General features: G+C 42.9%; 1 protein-coding gene and 1 long non-coding RNA gene across 5 annotated transcripts in view; both read left to right on the top strand.

The window, feature by feature from the left end:
- The window catches only part of LOC138068218 (uncharacterized), a 78,216-nt gene extending 70,163 nt beyond the window's left edge, over nucleotides 1-8,053 (top strand). Inside the window, exon 3 of the long non-coding RNA XR_011142923.1 lies at nucleotides 7,906-8,053. This is a non-coding gene — a long non-coding RNA (uncharacterized lncRNA). The remainder of the gene's footprint in view (nucleotides 1-7,905) is intronic.
- Nucleotides 8,054-18,067: 10,014 nt separating this feature from the next.
- The window catches only part of DOCK10 (dedicator of cytokinesis 10), a 165,503-nt gene continuing 156,573 nt past the window's right edge, over nucleotides 18,068-26,997 (top strand). For 2 of the 4 annotated variants that reach the window (XM_068953727.1, XM_068953726.1), the window contains exon 1: nucleotides 24,332-24,442. In XM_068953727.1, the coding sequence (XP_068809828.1) occupies nucleotides 24,347-24,442 (96 nt within the window). In that variant the 5' untranslated portion in view covers nucleotides 24,332-24,346. Of the gene's footprint in view, nucleotides 18,221-24,331; nucleotides 24,443-26,997 lie in introns of those variants that run through there. The other 2 variants (XM_068953722.1, XM_068953730.1) reach the window with 2 other exon arrangements.

Raw genomic sequence — 26,997 nt, 5'->3', positions numbered from 1 at the left:
CCAGAGAGGCCACTAACCATTAGCTATATTTGAACACAGCAGAAATTTAGAGTTAGTTCCCCAAAAGGGATTAGCTATCCAGCATGCAGACAGGTAGGATCCAGGTGACAAAGTGCAAAGCTGTGATCCCGAAAACCTTGCCAAACTGCTGCCTAATCATCTAAACAACATGGACACCCCGGTTTAATCTGATAATTCCCCATGTATCTAACAACTGTGTTTCTCAAGGCCTGCATAACACAAGCAGGCTGAATTGTGGCCAAGTTTTTGTTTCAAAACACAGTTCATGAGTAAAAGATGTGGAGGAATTCCTTGTCCTAAACTCTCCTCTCTAAACCACTTCACCTCTCAATATCTTGAATTTGGGCCACTTGTGCAGAAAATGGTAAATCAGAACAGTTTTCTGCCTTTTCGAGAGATTTCAAACCCACATTTCCCATTCCTTTGGCAATTACCGTAAGCAGCAGGAACTCCTCTGTCTCTGGGTGAAGCCACGCTGCTGTACAAAAATAATGCAGGTTTCTGTGGAGGTGGAGAAGGAGAATATGAAAGAAAGAGTGAACATATCCTTGTGTTGTGGCATTCTGCAAGAACGCTGAAGTCTTCTGCGTTAAGTAGTACAGGTCTTAAGTGGATTTTTGATCTGATCCTAAGTCATTCACTAGAAGTTACAATAAAAATACATGCCAGGGCTAGAACCCAAAACCAGATTTCCTGCCGTCAAGTCTTCCCTTCATATCTGAAAGTACTGTATTCTGATATTGACCATTAGGGAAAATAGCTTCCTATTTATGTTTTTCATATAAATCCATGTTATGAGGAGATGCCTTGTTGAAGAACAAGATCCACTTGTTTTTCACCTTGTTAATGTTATTTTCTAACTTAAATGCTAATGTTTCTGTTGTATAGGTGTGCATGTGGCATTTGTGTATTTGTGTATGTAGCTTCGGGAACTTTCCCTAAAGTTTGAAAAACAATTCATCAGAGGCAAAGCTGAAAAAACATTTTATTGTGTCAGTAGAAAGGACAACCAATTTAAATGCTATAATAATCAATATAGAGGATTAAATATAGTCTAAAAATAGTCAAATATAATTGGAATTAAGCAGCGACTGGGAGGAAGTAGGACACCGTGACTAATATGTGGTATCTAGTATAAAACCAGACATGAAACAGATCATGTCCTCATCAGTGAGATACTATCAGTGGGGCTAATTTACCCATTCATGTGCTGAGTTTAATGAGAAATAAAGAATCACAGAATGTTCCAAATTGTAACCTGTCTGAATTTTTCCGTCATGTTAAACAAATGAGTGAGGTGAAGTTTTAAAGTGTATGATGACAGCTATTTGCAAAGCTGTCACTGGAAAGAGCTCTTAAAATTCTACTTATGTCCAGCAGGTTGTATGATGCTTTACGCCCTGATATTTGTGTTGCCGATAGGCAAAAAATGCGCACTTCTTTTGAATTTTACTGTCCTACATGTATATAAAGACAATATGTTGCAGGGGAAGGGTGTATTCTTTAGACCCTGACATAAAATCCTTGATCTTCCAAAACTCATGCACTGGCATAACTAAATATTATAGCGCTGTAACCCATGCATAAGCACTAATCTCTGCCATGCTTCTGCAAACTGTATGCAGTTCTCATCTGGTTGGAGAACTGTGCAGGTATGTAAATCATACATTGGAAAATTTGGGGGAACCAGGCTGCATTCTCTTGGTGGTACAGCACAGAATCTCACCCTTGCATGTAACCATGCAAGAGTTTGGTGTTTGATATCTTTCCATCGTAATTTGAATTCTTCACTGTTAAAAGAAACTGCCTCACTACAGGTCTTCTGTTATTCTCTTGCCCTCATCCCTCAATAGAACTATTTTTTATTAGAGAAGTCCTCGGCCAGTGTATTAAATTCCACTGGTTTCCAGACATAGAAATATAGTATCTCTGTGAACCTGAAGCTCTGTGAACTTCAGGAGTTACAATAATCAGTGCTTTGACTCTTGAGTAGCTGGGCTATGCTAGACTCTTTTGTGCCCTTGTGTGTTATTCCCAGTCTTGGGCATATCCATTGCTATCTACAAACTGTCTAGAAGAACGTGTGTGCAATGGTCTATATAGGAGACATGCTCAATTTTCATTTCAAATAGACAGACTTTGACCTTAACAAGAACATAACAAACTTGTACTGTTTGTTCTTTGGTGCTTTTCCTTAAAACAGTTTTACAGGAATTGTTTTGTCTATCCCTTTATCTCCTTCATTAGCTACTTCAGATAGGTACACCACTGATTAGATGTTTCTACCCATTTTACTTCTTTGAAGTAATTGCCTTACACTTCTGCCCTTCCAGGCCTCTGCTTCCACTCTGAACTTTTACCATGCTTTGTGTTGAGAAGGATCTGGCTTTGACTGTTACTTGAAATTCCTCATTCTGTTTCCTAATGCTGATCTTTTGAAGTGGTCTGCCAAAAGCTGCTGTGTGCACCCAATGAGGCACAGAAGGCAGGGAGAGTAAATATTTTACTGACAGACTGTGAGGTTTAACACCACTTAAAGTTGAAGTACCTAGCTGCTACTTCCCTACAAAATTAAAGCTCAGAAAACTCTGACTCTGCTACTGCCTCCTGCTGCTGTCTAAACTTACACCAGTGCCCTAGGTCATCACATTTTGGCTTCTGGAGATGGCCCAGAGTATCTCATTCTAGGTAGCATTAAGAACCAGTGCACCAAAGTAATGCTTAAGCCCTCTTAGGATTCACAGGCTGCATCCTTCTTCACCTGAGAGCTTGGTCTGATGTTTTCCAAATGTGCCTGATATATTGGGGCAGGGTTGTTGCGGAGAGCATCCCTCAGGAGTGAGAAGAGATGGCATGCATGTTAAATTCTCCAGTAGCTCAGTGTTTAGAGCGCTCATCTGAAATATTGGAAATCTGGGATCAGTTTACTGTTCTATATGAGCAAATTTGAGTCCCTTTCTCCCAGGATGATGCCCTTAATTTCTGGGTGTAGGGTCGAGGTGCCTAATCTACAGACCAAAGCGTGTGCACTATACCCAGAGAATACCTCCAGTCTGGGACACCCTTCCAGCTTTCCTGAGAAGTCCTCAGTCCCTTCTTATTATGTGTCTGTGTGTCACCTAACGCAGGGGGCTCTGTGAGCTCCAGGCAGCTCAGCTGTACTTGCGCATGAGCTCTAAGGCTGGTCATAGGACATGGCAAAGGCTGGAGCATATGGACCTCATGTCCCTCTATTGCTCTGCTGCAACAGAAAGCCGGAATACTATTGCTTTTCTGTTGTGTGCAGCAATCAAATAAGGATCAGGACAGAGAGAGTACGGAAAACTCTATAGAGATAGGGGTAATGACTCAGGAGAGGGAGGCACGTAAATCCCCTTTTCAGTGTCATGTTTCTTCTCTGCGTCTACAGTATAGCCCAGTTTGCCTAAGCCAATATAGATTTGTCAAAACATATCTGTGTTAAGTTAATAAAATTTTCTTCTTTGATGGGCTAACTGGCCTCCCAGAGCAGGGTTGTGCTGTATCGAGTATGAGTCATACTCTTAGCATGTTCTCACATGACATTCTCATAAGCAAACGAGGGCAGTGTGGTCTAGATGAAATCATCATTAGCGAGTACACAACTGGTTAAAAGCTGTCCACATGCTAGGTCTCAACGAGTCTGCTATATCAGGAGGAAATTGCAAGAGGGATTCTGTCCTCAGCCTAGCTGTAATCAGTATTTTCATTAGTAGCGTAACAGTAGAACAGAGAGTACATACATAACTTTTGCAGATGACGCCATGTTGGGAAGGGTTGCAAGTGCTTTGATGTAGAAGATAACAATATTCAGAAATTTCAGAAATGCTCTGAAATCCTCCACTTCAAATTCAATCCAGATGCAAAGCATTGCATTTAAGAGAAATCAAATGCACAAATATGAAACGGGAGGGGAACTAGCCAGGCAGCAGCAGGGCACAGGAGTGTCTGGCAGCTAGAGAGGAACACCAGGATGGTCGTGTTACCAGAAAGGCAAATCTCTCAGTAATGAGAAGAACTAGAAAGTTTAGTTCAGGAGGAAAAGAAAGCAGAATGTATGTGAAAGGGGGGGACATAATAACAAGCTTTATAGATATCTTTGACCCTGCTTCAGAAAAGGAAGATGAACTAGATGAACTCTAAGACCGCTATGTTCACACATGTCTGTTTTACATTGACTTCTTTGGCTAACATGAGAGAAATTGGGGAAAAAAGAGAGAGAGAAAGAGTGTAAAATGGGCTAAATAATGACATGTGAATTGGATTTTCAATATTCATAGATTATTAATATCCTTTCTGTTTTAATCATCTAATTGTAACTTAGCACTATAGGTGGGAAGCCATTTACGAGAGCAGAGATTATCTCCCACCCGTGACTAATCAGCTGGTAAGAATCAAGTGTCACTACCCCAAGTGAAATCTGGATAAGGACAGAGCTTTGAAGAGGGACATTACTGTATGAGCCCAGGGAGAAGGAAGACAACAGTAATATCCATGTTCTTATTGATGGCATGTGTTATGCCTGATTTGCATGCATCATTCCACTTTTGTATAAGTGTAATGTGATGAGAAATTGTTCCTGAAAGTTTTAAGCTGTTGGGGTCCACATAAAAATTATGTTTAAGGACACAGTCAGGGACTCCCTGCAAGTTGAACGAGGGGTACAGAAAACTGTCATTATTAATGTGCCATTAATGATAACTAATTATACCCTAGTCATAAAAGTCATCTTGAGGTTAGCCTCTGATGCCTTTTGTTAGTATATCTCAAAGGAGCAGCTTGTCTCACAGCAGATGTGTGACGTCTTATGGCTGAGTAAGGAAAAAATATCTTATATTACAAAGAAAGTTGAAGAAATGGCCAAAATATCTTATATTACAAAGAAAGTTGAAGAAATGGCCTTAAGGAAGACAGAGCAGCTCAGAAAACAGAGCAGCCTTGACAGGCCCAGATGCACAACGAGAGCCGCCTGGGAGACTTACCAAACAGACAGATGCTGATGCTAGAGACATTTTTTAGAGTTTGATAGCTGGCTACTCAGCTCACTGGTCTCGGAGAAATGCATATATAATATATGCATGTGTGTATGTACAATATCAAATCCCAAACAATATGCTAATACAGTGTATTGTATAAACTAATACAATGCTAATGTTTGTGTTTTGTGATAATTTCAGTGTTTGTTGAGTGTTATACATTAAAGGTTGCATTTTTTTTCAGCATTCCAAATATAGTCTTCTTTTAAGAGCAACACTTTATGAAAAGGGCACCTTCTCAACTTCTAGGTCTGCTTTTTGTGTTTATATAAAGCTCAAACTACAGTGCCAAAGCATTTTCACTGTTTCCTACTCCTGTTATCTCTCTGGACCTGGGTAAGAGGGAGGTATTTGTCTTCCATCTCTTTATCTACCATCAATCCATTAGTCACTCCCAGCTGACTATTGCCATATAAACTGCTGGGACACAGTGGGGCTGTTGTGGACCTCATTTGGACTAGGATGCTACAATGATTTGATCTGCTGGGAATACTTCTGTCCTAGCTGATCACAAGTGTTGTAGTAAGTAAATGTAGAATAAGAGCTGCAGGGATGAGAGAAGATACATGGAAGAATATCTTACTCCACAGCACAAATGGACTCTTGTTAACAGTGAAGTGGCTCCATTGGCCAGTACCTGTTCCTCAAGCACAGGAAGAGGGTAATTGCAACTACCCCCTGCAGTATAAAATGACTCCATTTCAATATTACTTCATCTTTCTGTTCTCCTGATGCTAGATAGAGTTTTTAGCCCTGTGCCTTATTTCCCCTGGACCCCTGCAAAGCCTAATGCTTTGAACCTTCTCTATTCCAGGCTCATGGCTAAGATCTCAGTGGCCCTTAGAGTTAGCAGAACAGAGGAACTACATTCCCAAGCCTAGTATTTTCATTTGATGAAATAATAAGGTTTCATGAGTCAAGATCCTAAGCTGATAGCCATATGATTTTTCAATATGAAGGACCTTAAATTGGACAGGCGGCCTAATCTTGGAGAACAGATTAACCTACATTTTCAGGCAGCTGCGAGTGAGAGATCAAACTTGTTCAGCATTTTAGCCCACTGAAGCCAAAAGGTAAGTTGATAAGGTATATTCACTTATTTCTCTCATCTGCAGTTTTGAAGGAACTGAAGGAAAGACAATGTAGTATCTTTCAGAAGAGTATTTTATACTATGTCACATCAGAGTCAATCTCAAGTATGACCATTATAGAAAAGTTATAGGTATGGTCGATCACTTGGTAAAAGAAGGATTAAAGTAGGTCTTAAGATCTTCAGGTTTTAGTAAGAAGGGTCAGCTTGTTGGGCACATGGCAGTTGCAACCAGCTTGTGTTTTGTAATTGGCTTCCACATCTGTCCAGATGCAAAAACACATTTAGTACAAGCATTTCATTTTCCTTTCACCTCTGTATCATGCACTTAATGTGTCTTACCATGAACCAAGGTTGAAAGCTTGCGATTGGTTTCCTTCCTAGGCTGCAGGATTTCCTTAGGACAGCACTGCCCTCTCTTTACATCTGACTGGTACAGGGGAATCCTGAGACCGCCAGAGGAATATAAGGGTAAAAAACCCCTCATATCAGCTGTATAGGATGTTCTTAAACAAGGGGAGTTCCTTGCCCTGCGTCCTCTGCTAACAAACGCACACAAGAGTCTGCTGCAATATGCCCACGTGAGAATGACAAACCAGATGGCTTAAACTTAAAAGGAAAGTTTTTTTACTGGAAATACCAGTGTTGTCATCGGAGTGGGAATGTGCTGGGGATTTGATACAAACAGCTGTATGTGAAGAGAAAGGTTATTTCTCTATGGATTAGGGAACAAATTAAAGAACTTAGAAGGATTTGAAAGCCTCTGTGAATTGCATGACTAGGAAATCTCTGGCTTATTGGTGCTGAGCACAAAAGCTGGACCAAATACATTCTGCATGACTGTTTTCACTGTACGAGGTAACAATGAAAGCTGTCTTTTAAACGGTATTTTGTTTCCTGTACTTGGGAGGGGAGAGAGAGAAACTTTACTTTCCACTGCACAGGTGATAAATTAAAAAGTAGAATATAGGCAAAAGGAGTTAGGAATGATTGCAAAACTCTCCTCTAAAATGGTATGCAAATCTTTCCCCAACTGCATTCATGCAACTTCTGTAAAGGTTGGCAGAAAATACGTCTCCGGGGAGAATTTGTCCATCATATTAAAAATGTACATTAGCAGTAAGTAAATAGGAATCTTTTTTGTTTATGCGGAGGATAGTTTAGTGGATTTGGTCCCACTGAGATTTGATCAGTCTCAATAATGTGATGTATCATTAGTATCAACTAAAATAAATCAGCAGTTCCCTAATGGACAAGAGTCTGATTCTATCTTTACAGAAGCCTGATTGTGTGCTGAAATATGTTATGGTGGATGAATGCTTGTGTATCCGACAACAGCTTCAGAGTACAGTTTCAAATGAAATTTTTTTAAGGCTCTTCTCTAGTGACATGTTCATGTTAGACATAGAGCGTTACCCTGAGCAGAGTGTTTCTTATTCCATCTTGTTGGATGTTTATATTTATGAGTACAGCAAACAAGATGTTGGCATCGGCTACTGTCACAGTCACTAGGACAAAACTCTCTTAAGTTGACCAATGCTAGCAAAAGTTTGTTTTCAGATTTTCAGTCAGTGTCCTTAGACAGCTTTCTCTTTAAAAAGTTATGCAGCTATCATGTCCATCTGTGCTTTCATTTTATAACAGGTCACTTCCTAAATTTATTAGCATTATTCATGCTTTGTTACTCTATTATTGCTGTAATCTGGTAATCTAATTATTATTATGTTACTCTGCTTATAGATGTTATCCTATCCCCCCAAAGAGTCAAGAAATCCATCAGAAACAGAAGACGTTGGATTCTCCAATGTGTAATATGCTCGCACTGCCTGCTGCTTTATAATTTACATCATAGGAGTTCACATTCTGAGCTTGACCTCGACGCTGCTGCTGGATGGGTAAAAAAGGATTTTTGTTTAAAAATACAGTCATTAACTCTGATATGTCTGTGTGTCTAAATTCAAATTAAAATCAACATATTACCAATCTAGTGTTGGTGTTTGGAAATAGCAAGTGCTTGCTCAGAAGCCTACAAACTTAAATTGTTTACATGTTGTAAACAAATTAGATGCAGAGGCAGGTTTTAAACACGTAGAAATTAGATTAGAATCCAGATTTTCACTTACATAAATCAGTTAGAATCAGATGCTAGGCAAGGAGTTTACACTTATTTGGTGAACTCTCACTGTGAGCAATCTGAGTTCACTGCAGTTACTCTCGTGCATCAGGTTTTCAGGAGTGAGCTCCATGCTTGCAGTAGCGGTGTCATGTCGGTGTTTCAAGGAGGACCTTTTTCCCTCTTCTCCTGCCATGGAGTGCTTGAGAGCTGCAGAGCTTTTTGCTTCTTGGCCTGTTTGTGACTGGGTGAGAGAGAGACAGGAAAGATAAGGTGAGTATTTCCCTTTTTACCCCCAAACACTCCCCTTTAAGGGAAGAACAATGCAACAGGCTTTGGCAAAGTATTCAGCACATTTCATGAGGCCTGTTTACATTTGCTTTCTGACAAATGTTTATAGCATAGCACTTTGTTCAATTTGTCTGACTCAGAAGTGGGAGTGGGCCCCAAAGTCTTCTAGCCTGGAAAATACAGGTCTCTGGAAGTTTTACAGAGTACCAGATTACAGCAATTTGCTCTTCAAAACTATTCTGAGTGTTTGCCTGGGTAGGTCATCTCTGGCAGTCGTGGTTTTGCAGTGTCCGGACTGGATTCCAGCAGGGCCGTGGGAGGCACCTTACATCTTTCTGCATTTTGGTGGCAGTGACTGGGGAGGCTTGGTCTCACAGACCCTGTTTGTGCAGATAGGGAAACTAAAAGTGATTTCAAGCACTTGATGTGTGAGGCAGCAGGAGAAGGAGAGAGCAAAGCTTACCCCAAGACCACATGATACGGCTTATGTTCCCACTTTGAGGAACAGGGTGTTTATTTTGGGGGTAAAGACTAGACTGTGCATTAGATGCAGAGATCGCCCTGTGCCACAGCAGGGCGGTCAGGGAAGGGCTGGGCTGACTCGCCTGGTCCCGGGCTCCTGGCCCCTTCCCTCGCACACCACCTCCTGTGGTAGCCACAGGGGAAGCGCAGGGAGGGCCTGTGCTTTCCCTGATGACTTGGCCGTTGTTCCCTTCAGCAGCGGAGGCAGAATTTCCCAACAGGAGAGGGAGGAGGAAGGCAATGTTATGGGGAGAGAGTACCTGCTGCAGTTCCTGGCTGGAGTTAGGGAAGTGCAAGCTGGTGGGACATGTTCCCTGGTCACGCTCCTCCACAAGTGGTGAGCTCTCACTGTGAACTGCAGCAGGCTGACTTGCATTCAGTCATCCGTTTTTTGCTCAAATGGAGCAAAAAGCCAAAAAATTCTCTTCTGCCCCAAAAGAAGCTACTGAAACACATCCCATAGATTTGTGCTTTTCCCTCACGTTCTAGCACACAATCTGCAGTCTCCATGCTCCAGGCTATGGGCTAGCTGCTTCCCGTGGCCGCTCGTGTAGCAAGCCCTCTGCACCCCAGCCAACCACTGCAATGGGAGGTGCAGGCTTTGCGTCCTACTGCTTTAAACATTACTTGTTCTTTATTGAAACCTGCTTTCAGCTTTTTGAAAATGATTGCATTATATACTGGGCTTTCTGCCTCATTCGTGTTGTCCATTTCTTTGTTTTATTATGGTTATTCTCTTCCTTTTCAAAGGATTTGACTGCATTTGGGTCTCTGAAATGACCAAGAGGTTGAGGGGAGAGGGGAACAGAAGCTGGCTGGTTTCGCTATGTTCTTTTATACAATAAACCTTATTCTTTACATGCTCTGCATTTTCATGAAAAGATAAAGGAATATCTGCTTGTAAAAAGGAAAATGTGGCAAAGCATCTGACTTTCACCAAAGAGAATTACACATTCAGTTATGACTCCATTCAGCCCTGGTCCCAGTTCATTTCTACTGTAGCTTCTGATTCTTGAATATTTGTACTTGTGAGGTAACAGGCTAAATACGTGCACTTTAAAATCGAATTTAGGGGTCATGAGACCCATCCTAGTGATGATTTCAGGGACTAGACAAATCAAGCAGACTGTGTGTTTAGAAAAGAAAAAGGAGAAGTCTCCTGGAATGCAGTCCTCAATGCCAAGTACATTTTGTATAGAGTACCATGGAAAAAACAGCATTTAAAAATGGAAAGGTCAGAATCTTGACCTGATTGGCTTCCATAAACGGTAAAATATGATTACTGTGGAAGAAGAATATATGCCATGGAGGCAGGGAACATGAAGGTGAGAGTTAATAGCATGAAGACAATTAATCTTTTATTATCTGTAATAAGTAGGGTGACAAATGTGAAGGTGCACCTGCTTTTACCACAATCTTCAAGACGCTCTGAATATTCCTAAATGGAGACTGCGGTCCCATGGAATGACCTTAAGCCTCTGTTATTTTATATTCTATTTTTTTCAAGCAACGGTGATAGTTATAATGATATGCACTTGTCAAGTGCCGTGTGGAACAGGTAGAATTGCTACTTTAAAAGGTAAAGCCTGTTCGATCTAAGTTTTTATCTTCTCATTGAATATATGCAGTTTCAGTGGTGCAGAATGTGACATGAACGCGCACTTGACGTGACAACTGTCCTGTCATACCTACAAGTGCCTTGGTGATGCAATTAGATCATGAACAGAATTGCATCAGTCATTCCAGTTGGTTTCTCTCAGCAGTGTATATTTGATGTAAGTGGTAATGGAGAATTAAGAACACATCAGTCATCCAGTGAATAAGATAAACTTGAACTTGATTTCACACTATTTTCCTTGCAGATCCCATGTTAGAATTTTATGAGAATTCCTAAAATGCGCCTGATAGCTTAGCAGGCAAAGGATGTGAAGGGCAAGACTCAGAAGGGCTGTGTTGTTCAGTGCTGCCAGGCCTGAGAATTAATAGTAGCTTTGCGGAGTGAAATGTATAAACACCAAACCCATATTTTGTGCGTATTCAAGAAAGGTGCTCTCTATATAAAGAAGCCTGCACTCCTGTGGGTGCCAAAGCGGTCACAGGATAAGGCAAATGTCCAGTGAATCACTGAGTAATGATGTTTCTGCTCCATAAAGGTGCCTAAATACATGTGTGAATCTTCTTCTAAGCGGGTAATGCCACTGTTACAAACTCAGGAGCACAGTTTTGTACAGCTAAAGTGGAAAAGCACTTTTTTATGTTCTAACTAGATATTTATAAGGCTCTCCTCACTGTAATGTCTGAATGTCTCAAAAACAATATTGATTTTGCACTGGTAACAGCATTTTGAGGTGAGGAAGTATTGATCCCTTTTTACAGGGGAGAGTGATTGCATGGGAATTGTATGGTTGACCAGAAAATGGGATACAGTATTTAGGTGAACATTTTGTATGAAACTCCAGATTTGAATGAGACTGATAAATAGTTATAAATAATTAAATTAGTAGTAATTCATTTTGTTGTTAAAATCATTTACCTAGAGCCATATCTAGCCTTATTACTCACTTGGCCCTTGCGAACGGAGCATTTGAACACCTTTGAACTATAACCACGGTGAGGTAGCAAAGTGCTAATATTCCCATCTTACAGAGAAAAGTGAAACAGAGTAAGAAAAATTATGCAGAATAAGAATCCACCAGGTGTCCATGCTATTGCTTTAACCGCTAGACAGTCCCTCCTTTACATTTAACATTATACAGACTTAAGACCATGCAAATGCTGCTGCATGCAAACTGTCAGTAAATATTCAGTTCTCAACAGGTGCAGCTCAAACAGCACAGCTTCTGTAGGGGGAAGATGGAGAGCATATGACTGAACATGGCCTCTGTTATATAGATTGGAAAAAACTGTCAGGCAGCCTCACATTTCGGATCTCCTCAACTAAGTGAAATTGTGGATAAAATTAATTCTCCCTTAATTTTTTTTTAAACTTTCCTTGTTTGTCGCTTATAGTGATAAAAGGCTTACCTTTTGAAGTAGCCATTCTACGTGTTCCGTGAGGCACTTGTAGTTAGACTTGGGTCAGTTGTCATGTCACATCCGTAGCAGGTAGCTTTACTTGTTTTATTATTGCAAGAATGTATGAACCTCATTGGAATAAGAACAGTTCATTTTCTCTCCCAGGGGAATGTCTGCTCTTAAGCCAACAGAGAAAGAATAAGGATTTTTCCTGACTTCAATGCACAATTTATGCCTCATTCCATTCACAATGCAAAGCCAAGTTACCCACACGTAACTGGTTTGGATCAATTAATATTTCTTGTAGCATAAAATTGGGGGGGGGGGTCTGTATATCTAGAGTTCAGAAGTATGGATGAAGTGGGATCTGCAGGACACGTTCATTTTTCAGGCCTCTTGTCTGCTTGTATGTTTTGTTCAGAGATACCCTTAAAGATATATGCAAGCTTTGTTCTCACTGAAACTGTGCTTGAATAGGATGTGTCCTTTCAATGTAACAGATTACCCCCCCCATTTTTTCTCCTCAATTTCTTACATTTAACACTCCAAAAGGACAAGAATTTTGACACAGAATTTAATTAAATATGAGATCAGATCCGGTATTACTTAATTAAGGAAAAATATTCTGACCTTAATGAGCCTGTAAAGTGAGTATACAGCTTGTATTCTACAAGCAATGTTATTTCTGTAGTAAGCTTTTATATAAAGGATACGTGTTTGCATGGTGTTTGAGATTTACAGCTAATTACACATTTGATTGTAATTCTTTAAAGCTGTACATATTTTACTTCTTCTATATGAAAAGTTTGACTCATACCAGTTAATTGTAGCTCTTCAGTGATCAGCCTACAGCTCTACAGCTATAGACAATTCTAACAGAAATAGATAAATTTATATTGAAGCTATACATAGATTAGGCCATGGCAGAGATCATTATATATTTAGACCCACATTGTGACCCCCCCCCCCCTTAACCGACTTGCTAAAATAACCCTACTGCTGTCAATGAAGCTAGTTGCTCATCAGCTACACCCCATCTGGTCCTTCAGAGGAAAGTTAGCTGAAAGCTGGGAACCTTCTTTCTCTTAATATTCTTTAAGCTAAAAAACTGTTTTTACAGAGTATAATCTTAACACTAAAGTGGACCTACAGATGCAGCTATGAAAGAGGGGTTTGCAGGAGTATTACTTCTGTAATTTTATAATTCAATTTTGGAAGGGGATATTTTGTTCCATTTCCATGTTTTCATTTCCTTTTATTATTATTTTGCCTTTTGACATGATTGGCTCTGCATTAAAACTTCAAGGAGATGATGTATCCCCCTGAATTTGATAGGTCCACCAACTGTCAAATGAAGATGCCAAGAGAAAGCAAGTTTTTGAAAAGTAGTGAGTGAGTTAGCTACTGTAGAGGGAGAAAGCAATCCTCACCACTGTGAAGATGCATTCCACTTTGATAGCCTGAACGGTGTGCAACAGCAATCTTAATCTTCCTGTAAAGGAGCAGTGCCTACAGGCTGGTTGCATGTCATGTTCTGAAGGTAACATAACCATTACAGACTGTGCAATGCTGTCATTTGTAATAAATCAGGTAATAGACAATGAGATTCTCATCCAAATACGTTAAGATTTTTGTCCTGATATCTTCACTAATGACATTAGTCAAGAAGTCGTTACCTTTCTTATATTTCTAAGCTGATGCACAAATTTCAACAAACAATTTTTTTTCATTGACATGACACGTGCCCCTCCCAGCTTCTGTCACTGTTTACAACCTTCGTTTTGTATCACATCAGCCCACACGAGCTGCGAAAAGAAACTCACTGCTGTGGTTTTTTTATCATCGGAGCTGCAAAGAACTAAATGCACTATATAATCTCATTAAACTTTATTTTCGGTTTAGAATCCCTTCCTGTATATATGTAACAATGTGAATTCTTTTGACCATGTGGCATCCTCTAGCTTCTGGTAGAATTCTGAGAAACCATGAACTGCTGATGCAGCTGTTTGCAAAACAGGGAATTTAGTAATCGATGTTACTGTAGCTAGCATAAGAAAGTTAATTCTTTAACATGATTTTTAACTCAGTAACTCTTAGGCATAAGCTGTAATCCCCGGATATTGAGGCTAGCTCTCTGCATTAGAAGACTACAACAATATACTGAGTGAGTTTGCAAGTACAGGTATATAAAATGACAAATTCACGTAATCTGCTTCAAGAACCAGTACCTGAAATTTTAGATGATCAAATTTGTTAAAGAGACCTAAACTGAGTTTTGCTGAGCATTTTGTTTATTCCTGTTATATGCCTGTGGGAAATGAGTACTGGGGGAGGCATTCTTTGTTTTGCGTGCGAGAAAGTGGAACTCTTATTCCATTTTAGCTACCACACAGCTGTGAATGAAAACTGTTTTCATGCTGTTGCTTAAAAGAGACATAACTGACATGGTCTTAATGCAACTGCACATTTAAGATTTTGCTTCCAGTTAGCAATGATACTGAAACAAAATTGCTCTAAAAATTCCTGAGCTTTGAGGAAAAACATTCAAGATCCAAAGCTGGTTTTAAGTTGGAAATTCAATACAGACAATCACTGCCAGCCATTATATGTAATACTAAAATTGATCTCTGTTAATGACACTATTGCAGTCATTCAACGCTATGGTCAAGCATAAGGAGCTGTAGGAATAGCCTTCAAACTCACCTTTCAAGAATGACTTGTTTCTGTAACTCCAGATCTCCAGCCCAAGACATACAGAATATCCAAAGCTACTATTCTGCTGTTACTGCTACTTACACTAATTACATGCTTATCAAGCTAACAGTTTTTTAAGGGTAGAGTGTTAACAGGATGTGATGTATATATTTTTTAGAAGTCAATCAGTTTAAGTTAATTGCTTTTGATAGTTCTCTCATTCTCATATTACACATATTGCCCCGTTAGTAAGCAATTAGAACCAGAGCTTGCTCTTTGCTGATTTGCGCTAAATGGCTTCTAGTGGCCATGCTCAAACCGTGCCACAGGATGCTTGAAATCAAATGGGAAGGCTCTTGCACAATACAGTGGCCCCTATTTAATAGTAATAATAGTAATAGTAATAATAACAATCGAGTAAAATCTGAAAACCAAAAAACTTCTGAATTACAGAGGAACTCTGAGACAAACCAGAATAGTTTATGTTGCATAATAAATTATTTGGTAAACAATCACATGCATGTAAAATCCCGGACACGTTTGCTCTGCGCTGTGCATGACTACTTCAGAAGCAGACTCAGCTCGTCTTTGACAAAGCTCCATGTCGAGATTATCACTGAATGTTTACTTAAGAGGATGGTAATCAAAAATAGTGTTTTATTCAGCTCCTTTTTTACTTACTATTTCTGTACTGGTGGCTATTCTTGCTTTTCTGTTGGCTTGAAAATGCTTGGGGCCCAGAAGCAGCTGGCTCTTTTACTCCCTAGTGGGTAGTAATAGATTTAGGCAGGCAGCTCCTCACTGAGAAATACTGCATATTCACTGACCCCCGAGCTTGCCCACGTCCCATTGTGAAGAGCGCAGTAACGTGGAAGGCAGGCTGGCGTTGCCGGGCCGCAGGGCTGGCCACGGCTGCAAAGGAGCGGCCTGGCCAGGCCGGGCAGGCGGCAGCCGTCCGTCCTGCGCAGCGCTTAACCTTCTGTTAAAATCGTTTTCCAGAATGTGTATGCACATATTGAATGGCTGAATCAATTCATTTTCAGGATGATCCTTTTGGGCAGATGCAATGTGTGTTTTCTTTGCTGTCTGCAACAAATGGCCGTTGAATTTATCATGAATTCCATCTTTGTGTTAAGGCAGAATGCTTCTTTAGAGTTACCAAGTTTGCCCTTCCCCTTTTTTCTCGTCCTTGCAACATTGGCCTGCAGTTTCCTATAATTAGCCTTACCTGGACTGTTTGCAAAGTGAATGACGTGTCCTTTTTCCATCTTGAAGTGGCTTTTTGCATCAAGCATTTGCACTCAATAGCGCAAGGGAAAATTATCAGTGCAGTAGTAGTTTCTTCCGGAGCTTTAGCTTCAAACAAGTAACGTTCCAAACTGGTACACGATAATACCTGTTGAATGGTAGAAATATCTGGAAATATCTTTAATTGTTATAAACCAATTTGGGGGCATTTAACATAGTTCAGATAATTCACCTTGCTGGGAAATGTTTCCCTCACAGACAAATACTTAAACTCTCAGCTGGGATGCAGTATTATCCTTGTTAGGTTGTGCTTGGCATCTTTGGTAAGCTTGGAAGAGAGAACTGCGAGCTATGCACAGGCTGCAATGGATTCGTAGCAGACGTGCATGCTTTTGTTGGTCATGCTTCAACTGGAGAGTGGAAAGAGTCACTGCAGTTTGTGTTTTCTTTTGGCATTACTTTGTAAGGAGGGATAACTAAATTACATGAGATAGTCTTTAAAAAATAATTGTTGTATCAAGGGGAAGAAAAAGTTAAGTCAGAAAGCCTAACATTACATTGGCCAAAACCAGCTGAAGTGCCAACACAGAGGGCCAGGTCACTCACTGGTATGTGTTTACGCAGAACCTGGTAGGTACCTCCCGTGACTTACAGCCATTTACCTCCAACCAGAGAGGGTTCTTCTCCAGGAAGGTAATGTGTAAACCAGGAGTACTTGCAACATTTAATCCCCAATACAACAGTCTAACTAAATGTTAACTAAGACTGTTGGGTTTTGTGCCTCAGAACCTTTGCAGTTAGTCCTAAATTCTGATGCCTCCCTCACACTTTGTGCAGCATCATTGCCTTTTTAGGGATCATACGTGTATGAAGTTCTTTAGCTTTTATTTCAATTTTTTCTTGCACTGATTGCTATATACTCGAATGTGTGATCACTTGCAGTTGTCTCCTTTTCCAAACTTACCACTGCACCTCAGTTATGAAAACACTACATCACAGATGGCAATGTAAGTATTCTTGTATGAGGAAATTCAAAGGCGATTTCACAGCAGTCCTAAATTCTCCACATTGCAGCTTCGTGTTGAGACATAAAGCAGTACTTCCAATAACAGAAGTTACAATCATTATGCTGGGGGGGAAGAGCTGCGACGGTTGTGTAACTTCTGTGGGCTTAAACGGCCAGGCTTAATCTTGCACCAGCACAGCTTCCCAGGATGAAGGCACCGTGATGCCAAGCGAACTGGGGGAACGGCTGGAACATATCAAGCCTCACTCAGTGCAGGGGCCCTCGCAGCCATTGCTGAGTAGCAAACAGCTCCCATCACCTCTGACGACGGGAGGGAGCTAATTTCCAGCGAAGCCGGGAGGCTGGGCTGCCGCTCGGCCCAGTGGTGCACCAGGCCTCCCAACCTGGTGGTCCTGAACACCAGGACCAGCTCTTCTGCTCTGCTTTCACCCAGCAGCTTTCCTGGTGACCGCAGGCACATGGTGACGGGAGCCTGGGGTGGCCCCGCTCCACTGGGCTCCTGGCGAAGGGCGTCGTGGCGGCCGAGGGGAGGACAGGCTGGCCTGCCAGCGCCGTGTCCTCGGGCCGTGGGGGCTTTGCGCGAGCGGGCAGCGGGCCGAGTCCTCCGAAGGCCCGACCCGGTGGGGCGCAGGCTGGCGGCGCCCTGGCCGCCAGGCCCCACGGGCCAGTGGCACGACGGCGCAGGTGGCTCGGCGCTGCCCGGCGCGTCGGGGCGCCCCGCCGCGAGGCCCTCATCGCCGCCTCAGGGCGCCGCCGCCGCCGGGGCGCTGCAGCCGCGGCGCACGTGGCCGGGCGCGTCCCGTCCCTTCCCGTCCCGCCCCGCCGTGCCGTGCCGGGTCGGGTCGAGCCGAGCCGAGCCGTGCCGTGCCGAGCCGTGCCGAGCCGGGCCGAGCCGAGCCGAGCCGTCGGGGCGCGGCGCGGGCGAGCGGGGCGGGCGGGAGCGAGGGGAAGCCCCAGTTCCGCTTCCTGACGCGCCGCGGGCCGCGGCGGCCGGAGCGAGGGGCGGCCGGAGCGAGGGGCGGCCGGCGCCCATGGCCGGCGAGCGGACGCGGCGCTTCACGCGGAGCCTGCTGCGGCCGGGGCAGGCGGCGGAGCTGCGGCACAGCGCGGCCACCGCCGCCGCCAGCGGCCGCCGCCAGCTGCGGGTGAGTGCCGAGCGGAGCGGAGCGGAGCCGCCGGGGGCGCGGGGCAGGGCGGCGCTGGCCTCCCAGCCGCCGCCGGCCGAGGTGCGAAGTGCGCTGCCCCCGCGGCGCTCGCGGGAGCCGAGCGGGCGGCGGGGGCGGCCCGTCCGACCCGACCCGGCCCGGCCCGGCCCGGCGCAGCCGCCGCCGCCGCCGCCCCATCGGTGGCGCCCCGCGGGGAGAGCGGCGGCTCCAGCCCGCCGGCTTCCTTCTGCTGCTCGGGTCGGTCGGTCGGTCGGTCTGCTTGGGAGCGAGGCGTGCATCTTCTTCACTTGAATTTTGGCTTTTTTTTTTTTTTCCTGAGTGAGCCTTGCGCCGGCAGAGTAAGTGAAATATGAAGACTCAAGTATCTGTGCCAAAATAAGCCTAATATGCATGGGAGGGGAACCACACACTTTGAGTAAGTAGTTGTAAGTCGTGTGATTTTTAGGTACTTCACAGCCCCTGTACTTGTGTATTACTACTGAAACGTGTGTGCATTCATGGTGATTTCCACTGGAAGTCCCTTGGAGGGGGGCCTGAAGTGTTGCCGAGGGACCCTAAGCTTTGTGGTAGCTTTTTCTTCTAAACCACAATGCTTAAGGCCCAAATGGCCATCTCTCCCTGTCATTAGACTAGCATAAAAGGGATGTAAACTGCTCTTATACCACTTTTAATATCTTTTTCTATTCCCTTACATGATGGTAAGAAAGAACTTCTTTAGCTGGTAGGCGTGGATAACGGATTGTTACAGTTCACAAAGAAATGTCCGTCTGCCTTTGAGAATCGTTAGCATTGTTTATTAGTCATTTTTATATTAAGACCCCTGTGGACTTTTTTAAAGCCATGTGTTATGAGGGATAGATGACTCCTTCTTAGATGATTAAGTATGTCATGATTCCTGTGATTCATGTAATTCAAACACATATTTTCCTTTCTAGTTTTTCAGGCAAGATAGTTCATTACGTAGAGTAAAAGCTGAAAGAAGAAAGTTAAGTTGTCAGTGAAATGTCATCACTCATCCAAGTTTACTCCACGCCAGTAAAGTAACTGAATGCAGTGCTTGCTTGCTCTCTCTCACCCCTTAAAACAGGAAACAACTTCTGCAACTATGTTCCCACAAATTTAGTGGGCATTTTCTTAGGAGGGACCTTGTCCCCTGAGAATGGAGAGCAGTGCTAGAATGGCCTGCTGGGCTATGAGGCGACAGCCAGTTCACGCTTCCTGGCCATCTGTGTGCCAAATGCAGGTAGCTTTCTGTATGTCACCAAATTTGCAGGGCTTCTGAAGTCAACTTTGAAGATCTTTGTAAACCACTTCCAAGTTTCCAACCTGTCAAAGCTTGGTGCAAACTTATTCTCTCTCCTGTCTTCCTAGAAGAGGTCTACGTGCCATTTGCCCTTGACAAAATTCTGAAGTGTCTGCACACTGTATGGCTGGCAGATTTGCCCGGTCCTGCCCTCTGGGCATGTAGAGATGAAAATTGGGACTGTTTTCAGATGGGATACGTTAACTTGATAAAGTTTTTGTGGAAACAGTCTAGGAGCCATCGAGTTTGGTTAGGGGCTCTACTCAAATCTGTGCTGAGTAGTCTTGCACTAAGAAGTCTATTTAAATCGGTATGCTGGCTAAACTACTGCATTTTTCTAATTGCGTCTTAAAGTATTATAAATGAGATCATATTATAAGCACTTTTTTTGTTACTGTGCTGTCTCAACTGCAGTCATGTGAGATAACCAGGGATTGCGTGTGATGAAGCAAATCTGAATTTGATGGTCTAGTTCCATTGAGTCAAGTGTTTTTTTTAAGAAGTTGCTAACAGATCTTACGCTGCTAATTTAAGAATATAATATTTAATTACTGCTTATGCCTTTGAGTTACATTTTATTCAGTCTTTCTTAAAAACATCCAAACTTTAGTTGTGGGGCACAAACCAATGTATATCATTTCTGTGAGTCTGACTTCCTGTTGACTGATGAAATGTACTGTTGCTGGATTTCATCAGGCCTTTTGATTTGGTTTCTAAAGCAAATGCTGTCAAATCTGCAAAGATGGTCGTTTAAAGATATTAAAGTTAAGATTTGAAGACGCCAGGCCAAATTCTGGTTTCAGTTATACTGCTCAGTGGGGGCACTTAGGGACTTCCAGATGTTACGTTTTATTCAGCTGCAGGCGCAATGGTTCTGAAGTCTTGGTTGCTCGCTGTGTTGAATATGTATGTCTCGGGGAATCTTAATGAAGTCACCATCTTTTCACAATACTTTTTTGGGTTGCCAGTAACGTTGCTTGTGAAAGGCAAATTTTTAGATAATTCCTCATGCTGAGAACCTCACGCCAGGGTACAAAGCTGTTATCTTCATGATTAAATCTCTTCTAGCTCCACAAACCCTGAGAAATTGGGCCCTAGCGTGAGGATAGGGAGAAACAGTGGGGTAGTTCAAGTAAATCTCCCGCGAGTTGCAGCGTATTTAACTAAGAAGGAGCACAAGTAACTATCACATCTTGGCTAACAGGCAGGAGATCCCTGGGCTGTGGTAGCTGCGGCTGAGGGCTGCAGCACGGGGCTGTGCCGCTGGGATGGTGGGCGCTGTCTCCGTGTCAGCAGCGCAGGGTGCCGGGGCTGGAAGGAGCTCAGTGTTCTGGCTGGACTCGTACTGATTGTTTTTCATCAGAAGGGAATATTCCCCCAGAAGAGAAATGTATGGTGTATTCAGTGAGAAATACTGGGAGCTGCTTGTTGCGTTCCTCTGAACTGTCTCACTTGGTTTGTAGGGGGAACGTGTGTTAAGGGGCAGAAGGGATGTACCTCTTTTGAAGACAGGAGAAGGTAGTCTTTTGCAGTATATGTATGTAAATGCATTCATAAATATATGTATGTGTATTTATATAATAACGGACGATTCATCTCAGCTTCTGATCTCTAATGCAGACTTTTTGTCGTATTTGTTCAAAGATCATATCGATTCTTTGGGCTTATCATGGGAAGCGTTGGTTCTCCTTGCATCTTTGTCCAGGCTCTACCTGCATCTTAGGTTCCAGTTACGCTAACCTTGACTTGTGTTAGAGTGTCCTGAAAGTTATCACAGCTGCTGTCAAGAGTGTGCAAATATCTGGCTGCTGCCAAGGAGGGAAAGTGTAAAGGTGGGTGAATTAAGCTTTCTGGTACTGCTTTGGTGTATGTCCTGTATTAACTTGCTGTTGGGCCTCTGTCAGCAGGACGCATAACAGCAACTACAATGGGGTCTTTTGTATGCTGGTGATTTGGTAAGAGCCTTGGGATCAAATGCCTGTTTGACATTAACTGTATTACAGAAGAGTATTGAATTATGTTTTAGTTCTTTATCATCTTCAAGAGTGTTGTTTTTCTTCTGTGTACTTTACCTGTTCTTTTCATCTGCTAATGCTTATCCTCTTAATGTGGAAAAAACAGCTGCTAGTATGCAGCACAGAGTGCTGTTTTTAGGCGGAAAAAGTGTCAGAGTAATCAGGGGAATGGGGATGGTAGAAATAGGGATGTGTGTATCGCTTGGAGTTGTACTCTGTAAGAGAGAAAATTCCTTATTGACCTAAAGGAGAGAACATGGAAACAGAGATTGAAGGTGTCACATATGTGCCAGCCTCGTTTAGTAAGGTTTAGTAGCTGCAGTGTTTCAGCAGAAGTAACATATTCTGCATTAATTACCCAGCTCTTCAGCAGGTGCAGTGGGGAGGTGGAAACACTTCAGGTGGTTTCAATAATTGCCTAGTTATTTCCTATGAGCAGTTCCTTCTCTCTTTAAGGTAGAGCAGGTAACCCACAAGACTGGTCAGGGAAATGGATCTGTTTGTTTTAAGCAGCATCTAGCAGAAGGTAAAGAGTTTATTGTGTTTTGAAACTTTGTTGTGGAATTCTTTGTATTGTCTAATAGAAAATGCTTGTTTGATAATTGCTCTGTGAACGCTAAGCACAGCTGCCCGGTCAAGCTCAGTAGTTGTGCCCACAAAGGGCAAATTAATTTGTCTGTTCGTTTTGTGTCTGCAACTGCAGTAACATCTTACTGGGTGTTTTTGAAGCAGGAGGGGCTAGTCGTTACTTGTAGAAATCAGGTTGTTAGCTAGCGCTCAGCTTCCCCTTATGCTGTTATTTCCAGCTCTCAGTTAAACTGGCTAAGTACTGCTGGTGGCAGTACTCATCCTCTATGTAAGTATTGTGACACTTTTAATACATAAATGAGCTGTTGGGGGGGAGTCTTGCTCCTCATCTCTCTTGTATAGTTAAACAAAGTAATAGTAGTCTGGGATTGGGCTGTTGCTCCACTTACGTGTGTGTGTGTGTGTGTCTGTCGTCTCTCTCTCTCCCCTCCCTCTTTTTTCCCTTTGGCAGAGGTTCCTTTCCATCGTGCAGCAGCTGAGCGCAGAAGGTTGTGCTGTCCAAAGGCCTCTTCCTGGCTGAGTTTCCCGCAGTGGAGTGCGGGATTAAACGGCCTTCTCTTGGCAAAAACGGGCTTTCTCTCCTTTGTTATTTTTATCTTGGGCCTGTATAATTCCTCCTTCAAAGAACAGATTACACATTTCAAATGTGTATTTGATGTGGTGTGTTCTTTATAAGTAATAAAAAATTTGATTTGTGTTATGGTTGCATATTTTTGGTTTTAGAGCTGGTTTGTTTTTTTTTTTTTCAATGCTGAAGGTATTGAACTGTTGGTGGTGTCTTTAATGACTCCAGTGGCACACCCTCTGCTTTCTTATCACCATCTTCTTAAAAAGTGAAACCAAAGCTGTTTGTGTCATAGTCTCTGAAGAAGAGTAATCTATGCATAGTGTGTGGCATCAAAAAGAAGACCTATTCCTTTAGTACCCCACGTACCGGCAACAGAGCTCTGAGAATGCTTATACTGTTGGGTCATGTCGTGGTCCTTTCTTATTACATGGCTGCGCTTGGACCGGACTTCCACGTACAAAATGAGGCCAGTGAATGAAATAGAATTTACACTGAAAACTTAGCACCGTGCTGTCCGCACAAGTTAACTGAGCTATTCCGTCCACAGAGGTACTTTTAAAACTGAGCTATGAATGAATCCTTTTTTCCTGAGGATATTCTGATGCCTACTGTTTGTCCAGGGTGAGTTGAAGTTAGATGTTTATTCACAAAGAGTGAATGTACCATGTTGTTATATATAACATAGGCTATATGTGGTTGTACATACATATACATGTACAATCTTCACAGGCCTGCTACTAAATTTTTGTCTATTTTTCTGTGGACTTTTTAATCTATTTGTTCTTACTTATCTTCTTTTTTCTTTGGTAAAGGCTGAGGTGATAGCCCAGTGAAATAATCTTAAAAGCAAGCAAAGATGAAAGCATATGTACAGAGTGAAAGCCTCAACTCTGTCCTGGCAGTTGCGGGGAGCAGTGAGAGTTTCTCTGGTGTTCAGGAATGATGGAGTAATATCTACAGCCTAGATGCTGTGAAAGGTTTTGTTTTTCTGGACCTTTGCACTGGAGATCAGTTATGGTCTGTTCAGGGCAGGTGGATTGTCACCTAAATCTACATTTAGGACGTTAGCAACCTTCTGAAAATGGACCGCAATGTTGTGGCATTAAACAGCATGTTTATATCTGTATTTTACCTGTGAACTTTGTTCATGAGCCTGCATTAATAAACTGGGTAACATCCCTTGCCTCCTCAAAGAAGAGACTGACATTGTTCATAAGGAGTTTCTTTGCTCAGCAGTTTCTTCAATGTCAGAGGTGTCTGATGAGTAATTTCATAGCTGTTCTTCAGCTGGGGTATCCCAAGGACATTGCCATGGTGTGGACCTGACGAGGATCTGATGGCTTTCAGCTGGCTGCTGGAGCCCAGATGTACGAGCAGCCCAAGCAAAGGGCATGGAGAGGAATGCACTGCTTGCAAATTCTCCAGCTGCGAGGCTGCCTCCTCTGCAGACGGGCAAAAGGGCCAAATTCTTCTGAGCAGTTCTAGGAACTCCCATCTGAGACTCGCACCGGGGAAAACTGATGCCGAAGGGAGGAAAAGGAGATAAGGGAAGAAAGCATTAGAGAGGATGGGGGAGAGTGAACCAGAAAGGAAGAAGATGGTCTAGAAAGAGGTTAAAAACACTGGAGAAAATGGGGAAGAGAAAAGACTTTGTGGGGAAAGAGAGACTGAAGATGACAACAAAACGAAGGAAAGAAATGAAGAGAGCTACAAGAAAGACTGGTCAGGTTGGTGAAACTTGGGCAAATAAGCCCTTAATGCAAAATCCCCAGGTCCCCAGCCATTTAGCAGATAGTGAGACCTGTGCACTCTTAAGTTAAATGTAGAGTTTTTAATAATGTCATAAATCTGATACTTGACTAACACTTTGTTTTAAATTCATGGGAAATGAGTCAGCTTGAGTAACTCAAAATGATCTCGGTTTGTGGAAGCTGCATAAACTTCTTTTTCCTTGCCTACCGCTGAAGGTTGCATAAGGGGTCTGGAGAGGGAGAGAACAAAGAGCGGGAGAATCAGGACTGCTGAGCCCTGTATGAGCTTTGGCGGCTGAAGGCTGGGCACAGAGAAGGCTTGTGGTCATTAACAGGCAGTTCTGCAGTGCGTATGTCACTTCCAGAAGTCAAAACATGTTTGTAACCTCTAGTACAAGGTTAAAAGGCTATGAAATAGTGATACAGACGTGATTATTGCACAAATAACAGAGACTTATTTAATGTATGCGTAGTGCTTTCCCATTTGGGACTGTCTGCATTTCGCAGAACTCGACAGTAACTTTCTGAAGTTAGATGAACGTTTGTCTGGCTTATACCAACTGTGCGTCCTTATGTTAGCAAATGCCAGCTTTATCCCTGTTTTGTTGATAAGGACTGCCCAAGATCGTGCAATAAATCTGTAAAAGAGCCTCAAAATCATTATCTCCGAGTTCACTTCCATCATGGACAATCCTGCCGTGTATAGCCAAATAACTTGCCTGGCTGAGACTGTTGGCGTGGTCTGTCCCACTGTTCACCTTGTTTGCTAATATGGGTAATTTTCCCCCTCTCTGCTAAAATCTAAGAAAAACGAGGCCGGCCTGCCTGCCCAGTCCACTGTGTGCCTGCTTATTGTAAATGATTTCTGCCCGAGTTGTCCAGTTGTGCGTGGAGCGCAGCAGACCCCGCGCAGCACCGAGCTGCGGTAGTGACACACAGGAACGTGTGTCGGGGAAGCCTTCCAGAGCCACCTCCTTACAGGAGAAACTCGGAAGTTTTTTCTGCTCGGAACCCCAGTGCTACATGTTTTGGAGCACAATGCAATGCTTTGAGATGCTATAACGTAGATGTGCCATAAGCTTGTAGAAAAATACACCCAGTGAGGAAATCTGGCATGTTTTTGACACGTGTGGTTCCACACTGTACCGGCCTCGCTCTGCAGTGCAGCTGCCGTCACGGGGATCCCAGGCAAACGCGGCGCAATGGAGGTGGGTGCCTCCCTCCCATCGTCTCCGCGGAGCAGTGTTTTATTTCTGCAGACTTGAAATGAGAGTACTCAAAAATTGAAGAAAGCTATACCAATTTACCTGTTCACTTTCAGTTATCAACTAAGTAATTGCTGCTGTGCTGTTGGCAGCATGTACGTTATATAGATATTTAGCCAGCTGTCAATGTTACAGTTACTTCCTTAGTTGTGACTGTAGTTCTCTACTTAATTCATGTTGTGTAGATGAAGTACAAGGCGATTCTATCGCCAAGTCCAAAATTGGCTTGTTTGCCTTTCATCTTTGAGAGTAATGTTTGCTGACTTAAAGCAAACGTGATTCTAGGTTACTCTGACATGTTGACCTAAATTAAATGATGTAGATGTAATGAAATTTAATGAATGCAATGAAGTCAGATACAATAGAGGGAAAAGCTTCCTTTCAAAGTGTTACTATTTATCAACAAGAGTAGTACAGAAATGCCTCTCTGAAACTGGGATGACTAAATATGTTTAGCACAGCAAAAAAGACAAATCTTGGTCTGTTATCGCTGGTTTCAGTTAACATAGTAAATGTTGGGTTTTTTTTTTTTTTGGAAACTGTCATTATTTAGATGCATTGTTTGCTCATATATTTTCTGCTTGATGAACCTGTTTTTGCCTCTAAGAACAAACTGATGCATGTCAGCTGATTCTGATGAACATACTTCAAATTTGTAAGAAAGAATGAAATGTAGGGCTCTTGAATGTTTCATAATACATGCCTATGCTTTTCCTAAGCTTAAGTTAAGGCCACGTGGTGAGCCCAGTGGGTCAGCAGAGATCTCTCCCCTTTGGGAGCCGGTGCAGCACTCCTGTTGGCCTGGGGTGGGCTGTGAGCAGCACACGAGGAGGTGCTCGCAGCTTGTTGCACCGTTTAGGGTAAAAGCGATGGGCTGGAATCAGCCTGGGGGCTACCGGTGGGACTGTGCTGATCTAGCTAGTAAATCATCTTTGGAGTCTGTCCTGTGAAGGAGCTTTCTCCATTGCTGCGTGAGCGCCGTGGCACGCGCCGGGCTTGTTGTCTTTGCTTAGGAACACCTCTGCTGCATTGCACAGGCTGTGAATTAGCTTGTGGTATTTGTAGCAATTTTTTTGAAGATTGAAACTCACTTCCTTTCCTGGCTCTCTTTTTTTTAAGCTGGAAGAGCCTTTGCGTGCCCTTGCTTGTCACGTGAAAGTGCCCAGGCCGCCTGTAAGGCAGAGGGACTGCCTATACAGAAGCTTTTCAGGCGGGTAATTTTCATAGTCTCAGAAGAAACACAGCGTTTTTTGTTAAAACACTTTC

The sequence above is a fragment of the Struthio camelus genome, chromosome 9 (genome assembly GCF_040807025.1).
Source record: "Struthio camelus isolate bStrCam1 chromosome 9, bStrCam1.hap1, whole genome shotgun sequence".
NCBI classification, from domain to species: domain Eukaryota; kingdom Metazoa; phylum Chordata; class Aves; order Struthioniformes; family Struthionidae; genus Struthio; species Struthio camelus.
This window is presented reverse-complemented; position numbering and strand designations above follow the sequence as displayed.